At 38.6% G+C, this 13,433-nt stretch overlaps 1 protein-coding gene across 5 annotated transcripts in view; it reads right to left on the bottom strand.

Moving 5' to 3' along the window:
- The window catches only part of ORC4 (origin recognition complex subunit 4), a 95,499-nt gene that overhangs the window by 15,308 nt on the left and 66,758 nt on the right, over window positions 1–13,433 (bottom strand). For all 5 annotated transcript variants that reach the window (XM_018062594.1, XM_018062578.1, XM_005676172.3 and 2 more), the window contains one exon: window positions 7,515–7,688. In XM_018062594.1, the coding sequence (XP_017918083.1) occupies window positions 7,515–7,688 (174 nt within the window). The remainder of the gene's footprint in view (window positions 1–7,514; window positions 7,689–13,433) is intronic.

Consider the following 13,433-nt stretch of genomic DNA (forward strand, 5'->3'; position numbering starts at 1 on the left):
AGTCATAAGGGATTTGATTTAGGTCATACCTGAATGGTCTAGTGGTTTTCCCCACTTTCTTCAATTTAAGTCTGAATTTGGCAATCAGGAGTTCATGATCTGAACCATAGTCAGCTCCCAATCTTGTTTTTGCTGACTGTATAGAGCTCCTCCATCTTTGGCTGCAAAGAATATAATCAATTTGATTTCAGTGTTGGCCATCTTGTGATGTCCATGTGTAGAGTCTTCTCTTGTATTTTTGGAAGAGGGTGTTTGCGATGGCCAGTGTGTTCTCTTGGCAAGAGTCTATTAGCCTTTTCCCTGCTTCATTCTGTACTTCAAGGCCAAATTTGCTTGTTACTCCAAGTGACTGGAGTAAACCTTTGACTACATGGATCACAATAAACTGTGGAAAATTCTGAAAGAGATGGGAATACCAGATCACCTGACCTGTCTCTTGAGAAACCTGTATGCAAGTCAGGAAACAACAGTTAAAATTGGACATGCAACAACAGACTGGTTTCCAATAGGAGAAGGAGTACATCAAGGCTGTATATTGTCACCCTGCTTATTAAACTTATATGGAGAGTAAAAGCTCAATATTCAAAAAGTAAGATTATGGCAACCAGTCCTTTCACTTCATTGCAAAAGATGGGTAAATAGTGAAAACAGTGGCTGACTTTATTTTTGGGGGCTCCAAAATCACCGTAGACAGTGATTGCAGCCATGAAACTAAAAGACACTTACTCCTTGGAAGGAGAGCTATGACCAACCTAGACAGCATATTAAAAAGCAGAGACATTACTTTGTCAACAAAGATCCATCTAGTCAAGGCTTTGGTTTTTCCAGTAGTCATGAATGGATGTGAGAGCTGGACTATAAAGAAGGCTGAGAGCTCAAGAATTGATGCTTTCGAACTGTGGTGTTGGAGAAGACTCTTGAGAGTCCCTTGGACTGCAAGGAGATCCAACCAGTCCAACTTAAAGGAGATCAGTCCTAGGTGTTCACTGGAAGGACTGATGTTGAAGCTGCAACTCCCAATACTCTGGCCACCTGATGTGAAGAGCTGAGTCACTGGAAAATACTCTGATGCTGGGAAAGATTGACGGCAGGAGGAGAAGGGGATGACAGAGGATGAGATGGTTGGATGGCATCACTGACTCAATGGACATGGGTTTGGGTGAACTCCAGGAGTTGGTGATGGACGGGGAGGACTGATGTGCTGTGGTTCATAGGGATTGCAAAGAGTCAGACATGATGAGCAACTGAACTGAGCCACCAGAGAAGCAAGAATTCAAAAGCAAGGTAAAGCATTACAAAGAACTCTTAAAATGTATGAGGTAATCGGCTACAAAGAAGATAGAGCATTACAATTTTAGGGAACAACATGAACACTGCAGGGAGACTGTGGCATATGGACAAAAGATGCGTAGTCACAAAATCCTGAAGTTCAGTTACTGGCAGACTGATTGTATGGAAAGACAAAGGCAGCAAAGCTTAATTGGAGATAACTGCAATTCTCCATATAAGAAACAAAATGAGTCTGAATTAGCACACTGGTGTGAAGACAAGAAAGAAAAACATTTATAGAAGACACGTCTGATGGAGAATCTACTGGTAAGAAACAGAGATGAAGGGTTGGAGAGGCGATACAAAAAATTGAAAAGATGAAACTATAGGGAATAGAATGTCCCAGGAGATGTGAAGAGGGAGATGTAATCAGAAGTGAAACTTGCATTACTGACAGGTAAGAAGTAAAGGGAAAAAAAGGAGCAAAGTAAGGGATTGAGAAAGATGTTGAACAAGTGAACAGAATCCAAGAGAGAGCAATAAAACCAGGGGAAGAAAACAAGAGGGACACACTTCAAGAGGAAGTGGTAATAAAACTACATACTTTGTATTAACTAAATTAAGATATATTTTGAGAGGTTGATGGCTTCAGATATTTAGGGGTCAATTGGGCCAACCAGTCCATCCTAAAGGAGATCAGTCCTGATTGTTCATTGGAAGGACTGATGTTGAAGCTGAAACTCCAATCCTTTGGCCACTGGATGCGAAGAGCTGACTCATTTGAAAAGTCCCTGATGCAGGGAGGGATTAGGGGCAAGAGGAGAAGGGGACGACAGAGGATGAGATGGTTGGATGGCATTATTGACTCGATGGACATGGGTCTGGGTAGACTCCGGGAGTTGGTGATGGACAGGGAGGCCTGGGGTGCTGCGGTTCATGGAGTTGCAAAGAGTCAGACACGACTGAGTGAATAAACTGAGGGCCATTTGAAAAAGCAGTACCTAATATATACTTAATATATCAACTTTATAAGTTACTTGGTAAGATTCACCAATTTTAGAAGGACTACAGTTAATTTCAAAATTTTTTTTTAATATGTATTACTTTATTATTTTACAGTCATCTGGTGTACTTCCATGGGGTATTTGACTCTGTTTATATAGCAACAAGCCCTTTAAGAGAAAAAGAAAAGAGTAAAAACAGTGACTGCAGTGAATAAGGATCAATGAACTGTGAGGTTCATTTGGCAATGAACAAAAGATTAGATTTAAGGACAGTAAATTCAGAGCTGGCAGAGACAAAAAAGGCTTGGGTAAGATTGATATAATTTTTCAAAAGTCATCTGCAAGGAATAAAAATTGTTTAACAACAATAACAAAAAAAAGTCCAGAAAACTAAGTATACTGTATTTTCTAGAGTTAAAACTGTATGTTTCTACTTCCCACTGGAAGAAGATCCAGATTCAGAAATAAGTTCAAGTCTAATGAGGTGAAGTTTTATGCTCTCAGTAAATACACTATCCTAGTTATTATAGTTTCCAACCCTTGCTACTGTTTTTAGTCTTTATCTTATTCATGGACGCTGTAGAGTCCCTTTTCGCCAATAAGCACAGGAGTAACAGTTGCAGAAACAACTTCTTAACATGCTCACTGCAGTTTGCTTCACAGGCAGTTTCTGAAGAGAATGTTATAGGGGAACAGCAATGTTATAGAGGAACAATAGGATTCATGCTGCTCCAGGGACAACTCACTGGCAGCAGTATAGGTACCAAATCTCCTAGTCTGTTCCTGTTAAACATTCTCACCTCCTGTTAACTGAAAGGTTAAGACAGCAGGGGATCTTTCTTGAACTTAGCTATAGCACTTTGTGGGAACTTCCTTTGAAGAGAAATAGATGTGGTCCTCTTAAGATGCTTTTATACAGAGATTTTTCTTATACTGCCTTGCTGAGATGGTGTTTATCCTGCTTGCTTACAAATTTGCATAGCGCTAAAACAAACACTCAAGCTGGTAGGATGTCTAGGTTCAAGCCTATCATAAAGATATTTCTTGGATGTGATTCCATAGGTGACTTGTTAGCATTACCTTTGCTTTCTGTTTAAACCTGGAATTTGAAAAAACTTGCTGGATAGTCAGCACTGAGAGAAAGGATAGCTCCTTCAATGCACACCCCCATTTTCAGGCAAGGCCTCTGGCCATGGTGCTGACATTTTAATTTTTTTCTTCAAGTGAAGCTCATTTATTAGCATATTCTAAATGCTATTGGCAAAAAGGGACTAGACAGCTTCCCGGAATAAGATGAAGACTAAAAACAGCAGCAACAGATTGGGGACTATAATAACTAGGATAGTGTATGTACTAAGAGCATAAAACTTCATCCCATTCAGTTCAGTTCAGTCGCTCATCGTGTCCGACTCTTTGTGACCCCATGAACCATAGCACGCCAGGCCTCCCTGTCCATCACCAACTCTGGGAGTTACACAAACTCATGTCCTTTGAGTCGATGATGCCATCCAACCATCCCATCCTCTGTCATCCCCTTCTCCTCCCGACTTTAATCTTTCTCAGCATCAGGGTCTTTTCCAATGAGTCAGTTCTTTGCATCAAGTGGCCAAAGTACTGGAGTTTCAGCTTCAACAGCAGTCCTTCCAACGAATATTCAGGACTGATTTCCTTTAGGATGGATTGGTTGGATCTCCTTGCAGTCCAAGGGACTCTCAAGAGTCTTCTCCAACACCACAGTTCAAAAGCATCAATTCTTTGGCGCTCAGCTTTCCTTATAGACCAACTCTCACATCCATACACGACTACTGGAAAGACCATAGCTTTGACTAGATGGAACTTTGTTGGCAAAGTAAAGTCTCCTCTTTTTAATATACTGTCTAGGTTGATCGTAACTTTTCTTCCAAGGAGCAAGTGTCTTTTAATTTTATGGCTGCAGTCATCATCTGTAGTGACTTTGGAATCCAAGAAAATTAAGTCTCTCATTGCTTCTATTTTGTCCCAATCCATCTGCCATGAATTGATGGGACCAGATGCCATGATCTTCGTTTTCTGAATGTTGAGCTTTAAGCCAACTTTTTTACTCTCCTCTTTCACTTTCATCAAGAGACTTTTTAGTTCTTCACTTTCTACTGTAAGGGTGGTGTCATCTGCATATCTGAGGTTACTGATATTTCTCCCTGCAATCCTGATTCCAGCTTGCGCTTCATCCAGCCCAGCATTTCTCATGATGTACTCTGCATATATGTTAAATAACAGGGTGACAATATACAGCCTTGATGTACTCCTTTCCTGATTTGGAATCAGTCCACTGTTCCATGTCCAGTTCTAACTGCTGCTTCCTAACCTGCATACAGATTTCTCAGGAAGCAGGTCAGGTGGTCTGGTATTCCCATCTCTTTCAGAATTTTCCACAGTTTATTGTGATTGACACAGCCAAAGGCTTTGGCAGTCAATAAGTAGTAGATGTTTTCCTGGAACTCTCTTGCTTTTTCAATGATCCAGCGCATGTTGGCAATTTGATCTCTGGTTCCTCTGCCTTTTCTAAATTTAGCTTGAACATCTGGAAGTTCACAGTTCACGTACTGTTGAAGCCTGGCTTGGAGAATTCATCCCATTATACTGGAACTTATTCCTAAATCTGGATCTTCTTCCAGTGGGAAGTAGAGACATACAGTTTTAACTCTAGAAAATATATTGTACTTCATTTTCTGGGCTTTTTTTGTTGTTGTTTGTTTCTGGGCATATTCCAAAAGGAGGTGGCAAATGATGATTAGGATGGGGCAAGAAAATATCAGTGCTAAGAGACAGAAACTCCAGTGGTACTAGTTCTACCTTAAGAAAAGAAAGAACCACAAAATAATAAAAAAGATGATGGGAGTGTTTTCACATTCATTCCTATCATCCTGCCCCTTAACTCAGTGCTCAGCAAAGGACAAAAAAATATAAGGGCAAGCAACTCTATTATCAGATGCTTACCATTTTCTGAGTCATCAATAGTTATACTTCACAGAAACTGTCACCATCTACTTCCTTTATTAAGATGCTCAGAATACAACACAGCAGGGAAGGACAGAAAAATCCAGGACAGGACAGTACAATCTAGGCTTAGGGAATCATTTTAGGAAAAGAAAGTGAGCCGAGAGAAGAATACAATAAGCCCTGGGAAATCACAGACATTTAAATACTAGGAAAGATTGCATCTGATTACTAAAGCAATCAGAAAAATAACTATTGTTAACATGACAATCAGTTCAAGATTTAGGAAAGGTGAAAGTTTGTGACACACTCAAAAGTGTATTCATAGGCCAAAAATCCAGAGCGCTGATGCACTTCAGACCCCAGTAAAGAAAAAGACAATATAAGACTTAGCAACAACTATAGTGTTCATAAAGCATGGAATCCTTCAGTCAGATGCAGTATCAAGAAAAAATTACATGACGTAGTAAATATCTGAGTTTCAGGCAAAATTAATTTGGGGATGAGGGTAGAAGGGAAAACTCACTAGTTATGTCATGACACAATATCTGGGTTTTAAGGAAAACAGTCAATTATTTTGACATAAAATTCTGTACAGTTATATTAGGAAAAATAATTAACAATCAGAATAAAGGTAGAACAAAGTAAAAAAGATAAACCAGAGAATAACATTTAAGGTTTGAATCCTTCATGTAAAAACTGCAGCATGTACATAAGGTCTGAAATGCTATAAACCAAATAATTACTTTGCAGTGAAAGGAGGAAAGATGGGCGTGAACATAAGGGAAAATTTTACTTTTTACCATGTTTCTTAAGCACTGATTAAATTTTATTATATGAGCTTTTAATTTAAAAAAGTGTCAAAATTAATAGTGCTTACATGAGCAGAGTATTTTAAAATCAAAATAAGAATCAAGTTTCATTTATACAAGCTGAGTAAGTTCTGCACATGTAATGTGCAGTAACATGATTATAGTTAACAATATAGTACTATGTACTTGAAATTTGCTTAGAAGATAAAACGTGTTTAACCAAAAAATTTTTTAAAAATGAGAAAAAATCTATATGAGGTGATGGATATGTTAAATAGCTTGATTGTGGTATTTCACAATGTGTACCAAAACATCAAGTTGTACACTAATATAAACGATTTCTAATTTGTCGATCATACCTCAACAAGGATGGGGAAAAAATTAAAGAGCAAAATAAATGCAGAGTCTCACTTTTAATTTGGCATTGATATTAAAGATTTTATAGTAAACAGAATATCAACTACCATTATTGCTATACCATAAATAATCTTTTTAGAGCCTATGAATATAGACTGTGCTGTTTGTTGTTTAGTTGTTCAGTTGTGTCCAACTCTTTGTGACCCCATGGACTGCAGCCCATCAGGTTCCTCTGACCACGGGATTTCCCAAGCAAGAATACTGGAGTGGGTTGCCATTTCCCCCTCCAAGAGACTGTGTAACTCTAAGCGGACCTAATCATCCTCACACATTAGTATTTAATATTATAGACCAGTTATTCCCAATTCTTACAAAACCAAGGACTCCAATATTTTCTACAAGGCCCATATTTTTAATGTGTGAGATTTATCAGGAACACTGTTTTCCAAACACATTATTAATCACATATTCACATACATACACTCTCTCCCTTCTCCCTAACAACTAAAACTTTTCAGTATAAGATAAATGGATGCTAGTATGCTTAGTTGATACAACAATACCCTGCAGAAGTTATGCTCATCAACTTAAGTAAATTTACAGAGTCCACAAGGTTTAGTAAATGCAAGAACTCAAAGATGGCACTTGTCAATAGAGATAATATAAACAAAGGTGCCAGTCTAAAATGCATCTTAACAGACCGACAAAGAAAAAAGCTTAACTGTTCATAAGAAGGAAAATCCACACTCTACAGGTACGTATGAACCTTACTAAGTTAGTATATTGCTAAACTTGTAAAATAAAGAAAATATTTAATGATGAAATTCATTAACAAAATAATCTAAAATATAAACAAGATATAAAACAAATCTCATAAAAGTTCTTTTGAGGAAAAAAACAGGAGGTATGACATTTCAACTGTTTTTTAAAATAAAAAACACACAACAGTATATATTAATACAGTTTTATACCACAGAAACATTAGAAACTTTATGCTAATTTACAGATTATAAAAATTTTCAAGTTTCAACTGCTTTCAAATGGTATAGCAAGACACAAAAATAACTTTAATATTATTGTTTTTGTTCTAAATTACCTGTACATTCTCATTCCATTTCTCGGCAAAAATCTTCTCTGGAAATATGGAAGGTAGAGATAATTGTTCTTTAAATATTTTAAGGTACTGTGGAAAACTAAATGAATTCATTAAGTGTATCTGCCGGTGGGAAAATCGTGACTTCACTCTTTTTTCTAAGAGTTCCAAAATATCCTTAAAAACAAAAATCTCCATGAGATGCATGTTTAAAATAACCATACGAATGATACAGGTATAATGACTTATCACTTATAATTAGCAATGCTTACCCTATAATACACAATTAAGCATTAAAAAAATTTATGCAAGGTTCTAAAGACTTTAATTATTCCCTTGATATAGTTAGTATATCATATATAGTAGTATATAGTTGTATAGTAGTACAGGTAAGACAATGTGACTTGTAAATAAACCAAACCCCTAAAAATATTTTTAACACAAGCTACTTTTAATCCTCTTCTAAGCACGTGTCGGTCTGGCAATGTCAATGATGTCCTGATTAGCCTTTTCCTAATTATGTTTTTCTCTGCTAATCTTTAACACTGCAAGACCTATAATAACTGCTAAAAAATTATAACCGTAGTGAATATAGCTATATTCCGGAGTAACATGAAGAGTCTCAATGAGGAATTTCAAAGAGTCTATGAAGTTCATCTAAAAAAATTAAGATAACAAAATGTAGTTAGACTTAATAATTAACATTGATGAAAACATACAGCATTGTTTTCATTGCTTTATGTAACAAAAACTCAAGAAGCAGCATATGTGATGAAGAAAAACTCAGTTCACTAAACTATACAGATTAAGCTGAAGTTACACTAGATGTAAGAAACAAAGTATAGAAAAGGAAACTGGCAAGAATATAGCATTACATTGGTAAAGTCTTCTGGCTCTTTTATAGTAACATTTGAGAAGCTATGTGCTATTTTCCCGTAAGAGAGGGAGCAAGTTTAGTGTCAATTTTCTATAAAAAAGAAAAACAAAAAGCTGTGGTGAGGCCCAGAAATATGGAATTTCAAATCTACCCAGATGACTCTAGGTTAAGAAACCAATGATACACAGGGAAGAATTAAAGGCATCATGGCTAATGTGGGAAGGAAGACAGGAAAGATGAATAGCTTGGGGCTTGAAGTGGGAGGGTGACTGAAAACCTGAGATATTTTTATAGGTAGAGAAAAACAGTCAGCATAAGAAAACTACAAGTTATTTCAGAAGTACTACACATTAATTTTCTACTAAGGAGGAGTTCTAGATCACCCATCTGAGTAGGTGGTTGAAAGGTAGTGGAAGCAACACTGGGCAAACAGAATTAAGAGCCTTAACTTAGGAATGGGAAAAGATAGAAGTCTGTATAGTCAAAGCTATGGTTTTTCCAGTAGTCATGTACAGATGTGAGAATTGGATCATAAAGAAGGCTGAGTGCTAAAAAATTGATGCCTTTGAACTGTGGTGCTAGAGAAGACTCTTGAGGGTCCTTTGGACTGCATACAGATCAAACCAATCAATCCTAAAAGAAATCAACCCTGAATATTCATTGGAAGGACTGGTACTGAAGCTGAAGCTCCAAAACTCTGGCCACCTGATGCAAAGAGCTGACTAAATGGAAAAAGACCCTGATGCTGGAAAAGATTGAAGCAAAAGGAGAACGGGACAGCAGAGCATGAGATGGCCAGATAGCATCATCGACTCAAAAGACATGAATTTGAGCAAACTGGGAGACAGCAGACGACAGGGAAGCCTGGGATGCTGCAGTCCATGGGGTTGCAAGGTGTCAGGCACAACTTAACAACTAAACGACAACAACAAAAGAATTTTAGAGGTGAACACTAACCGATATTTTTATGGTAGACAGTAACGACAGAAGTTGGTAATGTGGGGATAGAGGGAGTAGTGAAAATAAAATTGCTGCCACAGGGAAGAGGTTATTTGCTAGCAAAATCACTACTCCATCAATCCTTCTGCTCTTTCCCTCTAAAAATGGACACCTAGATGGACTTCAATCACACAGTTGGAGAGTTACACAGCTAGAAAATTAAACATACAGAATAAAAAAGGGCCTTCACTAAGGAGCCACAAACCCTTCATTTGGGCCCTCGTTGGAACGACAGCATCTGCCATTGCCACTCCCATCTAAAGGAAGAGCTTTTAGCAAGAAGGAGCAGGCTTCCTTAACGACTGTGTTATATTGCTATTTTTCAGAAAGAAGAATAAAGATATGTGGAGAACCCACCAGGTTTAGTCTGAGAGAGCTTATTATGAAAGCATACATCAAAAGCTCTAAAGTACTGGGGAAGGAGGACATAGAAAGCTACCCTTTAGAGACTGTTCATGTGGTTCTCAAGGCAAGAATACTGAAGTGGTTTGCCATTTCCTTCTCCAGTGGACCACATTCTGTCAGAGCTCTCCACCATGACCCGTCTGTCTTGAGTGGCCCCACACAGCATGGCTTAGTTTCACTGAGTTAGACAAGGCTGTGGTCCATGTGATCAGATGAACGGTATGAAAAGTATGAAACATGAACAGTATGAAAAGGCAAAAGACAGGACACTGAAAGATGAGCTCCCCAAGTTGGTAGGTCCCCAATATGCTATTGGAGATCAGTGGAGAAATAACTCCAGAAAGAATGAAGGGACAGAGCCAAAGCAAAAACAACACCCAGTTGTGGATGGGACCGGTTAGAAGCAAGGTTCAATGCTGTACAGAGCAATATAGCATAGGAACCTGGAATGTTAGGTCCATGCATCAAGGCAAATTGGAAGTGGTCACAGGTGATGGCAAGAGTGAACATCAACATTCTAGGAAGCAGCGAACTAAGATGGACTAGAATGGGTGAATTTAACTCAGATGACCATTATATCTACTACTATGGGCAGGAATCCCTTAGAAGACATGGAGTAGCCATTACGGTCAACAAGAGTCCGAAATGAAGTACTTGGATGTAATCTCAAAAACGACAGAATGATATCTGTTTGTTTCCAAGGCAAACCATTCAATATCACGGTAAACCATGTCTATGCCCCAACTAGTAACGCTGAAAAAGCTGAAGTTGAATGGTTCTATGAAGACCTACAAGACCTTCTAGAACTAACACCCAAAAAAGATGTCCTTTTCATCATAAGGGACTGGAATGCAAAAGCAGGAAGCGAGAAACACCTGGAGTAACAGGCAGATTTGGCCTTGGAGTACAGAAGGAAGCAGGGCAAAGGCTAATAGAGTTTTGCCAAAAGAACGCACTGGCCATCGCAAACACCCTCTTCCAAAAACACATGAGAAGACTCTACACATGGACATCACCAGATGGTCAACACCAAAAACAGACTGATTATATTCTTTGCATGCAAAGATGGAGAAGCTCTATACAGTCAGCAAAAACAAGACTGGGAGCTGACTGTGGCTTAGATTATGAACTCCTGATTGCCAAATTCAGACTTAAATTGAAGAAAGTGGGGAAAACCACTAGACCATTCAGGTATGACCTAAATCAAATCCCTTATGATTATGCAGTGGAAGTGAGAAATAGAATTAAGGGACTAGATCTGATAGACAGAGTGCCTAATGAACTGTGGACAGAGGTTCATGACATTGTACAGGAGACAGGGATCAAGACCATCCCCAAGAAAAACAAATGCAAAAAGGCAAAATGGCTGTCTGAGGAGGCCTTACAAATAGCTGTGAAAAGAAGAGAAGTGAAAAGCAACGGAGAAAAGGAAAGATACACCCATTTGAATGCAGAGTTCCAAAGGAAAGCAAGGAGAGATAAGAAAGCCTTCCTCAGTGATCAATGCAAAGAAATAGAGGAAAACAATAAAATGGGAAAGACTGGAGATCTCTTCAAGAAAATTAGAGATACCAAGGGAACATTACATGCAAAGATGGGCTCAATAAAGGACAGAAATGGTATGGACCTAACAGAAGCAGAAGATATTAAGAAGAGGTGGCAAGAATACACAGAAGAACTGTACAAAAAAGATCCTCATGACCCAGATAATCATGATGGTGGGATCACTCAACTAGAGCCAGACATTCTGGAATGTGAAGTCAAGTGGGCTTTAGGAAGCATCACTAGGATCAAAGCTAGTGGAGGTGATGGAATTCCAGTGGAGCTGTTTCAAATCCTGAAAGATGATGCTGTGAAAGTGCTGCACTCAATATGACAGCAAATCTGGAAAACTCAGCAGGGGCCACAAGACTGGAAAAGGTCAGTTTTCATTCCAATCCCAAAGAAACGCAATGCCGAAGAATGCTCAACCTACCGCACAATTGCACTCATGTCACGCACTAGTAAAGTAATGCTCAAAATTTTCCAAGCCAGGCTTCAGCAATATGTGAACCGTGAACTTCCAGATGTTCAAGTTGGTTTTAGAAAAGGCAGAAGAACCAGAGATCAAATTGCCAACATCTGCTGGATCAACAAAAAAGCAAGGCAGTTCCAGAAAAACATATATTTCTGTTTTATTGACTATGCCAAACCTTTGACTGTGTGGATCACAATACACTGTGGAAAATTCTGAAAGAGATGGGAATACCAGACCACCTGACCTGCCTCTTGAGAAACCTATATGCAGGTCAACAGTTAGAACTGGATATGGAACAACACACTGGTTTCAAATAGGAAAAGGAATAATACATCAAGGCTGCATATTGTCACCTTGCTTATTTAACTTCTATGCAGAATACATCATGAGAAATCCTGGGCTGGAGGAAGCACAAGCTGGAATCAAGATTGCTGGGAGAAATATCAATAACCTCAGATATGCAGATGACACCACCCTTACGGCAAAAAGTGAAGAAGAACTAAAGAGTCTCTTGATGAAAGTAAAAGAGGAGAGAGAAAAAGTTGGTTTAAAGCTCAACATTCAGAAAACTAAGATCATGGCAACCCGTCCCATTGCTTTTGGCAAATAGATGGGGAAACAGTGGAAACAGTGCTGACTTTATTTTTGGGGGTTCCAAAATTACTGCAGATGGTGATTGTAGCCATGAAATTAAAAGACGCTTACTTCTTGGAAGGAAAGCTATGACCAACTTAGACAGCATATTAAAAAGCAGAGACATTACTTTGCCAACAATTTCCGTCTAGTCAAGGGTATGGTTTTTCCAGTAATCATGTATGGATGTGAGAGGTGGACTATAAAGAAAGCTGAGCGCCAAAGAATTGATGCTTTTGAACTGTGGTGTTGGAGAAGACTCTTGAGGGTTCCTTGTACCGCAAGGAGATCAACCAGTCCATCCTAAAGGAGATCAGTTCTGAGTGTTCATTGGAAGGACTGCTGTTGAAGCTGAAACTCCAATACTTTGGCCACCTGATGCAAAGAGCTGACTCATTTGAAAAGACTCTGATGCTGGGAAAGATTGAGGGCAGGAAGAGACGGGGATGACAGAGGATGGAATGGTTGGATGGCAGCACCGACTCAATGGACAACGGTTTGGGTAAACTCTGGCAGTTGGTGATGGACAGGGAGGCCTGGCGTGCTGCAGTTCGTGGAGTCGCACAGAGTTGGACAGGACTGAGCAACTGAACTGAACTGAACTTTAGAGAAATGATACTAGCAGGACTGTTGAAAGATGACTTAGTAAAGTGCTTCCCAGTTCTAAAAAAGAGAAGTAGCTGTAGAAAAGGAAAATAAGTGGAAGGGCCTGGCATAAGTTTGCTAAAAATGAAGGAAAAAAAGGATTAAAAATTATGAATGCATGGCAGCCACAGTGTTAGTACTACGATGACTCATATTAGTATTAAGATGACTCTTAAATACCAGTTTTACCTGAATTCAATAAGAAAGTTCATATAAGGAGAGTAAAAAGAAGGTAAACACAATGCTTTTTGGCCTTTTGCCTAGTAGTATATGTTCTTGTCAGCTTAGTATCTGATACATATTCTGAGGACAATGAATTAAATGTGTTTCTGGAACTAGGAGATAG

This window comes from Capra hircus, chromosome 2, assembly GCF_001704415.2.
Source record: "Capra hircus breed San Clemente chromosome 2, ASM170441v1, whole genome shotgun sequence".
NCBI classification, from domain to species: domain Eukaryota; kingdom Metazoa; phylum Chordata; class Mammalia; order Artiodactyla; family Bovidae; genus Capra; species Capra hircus.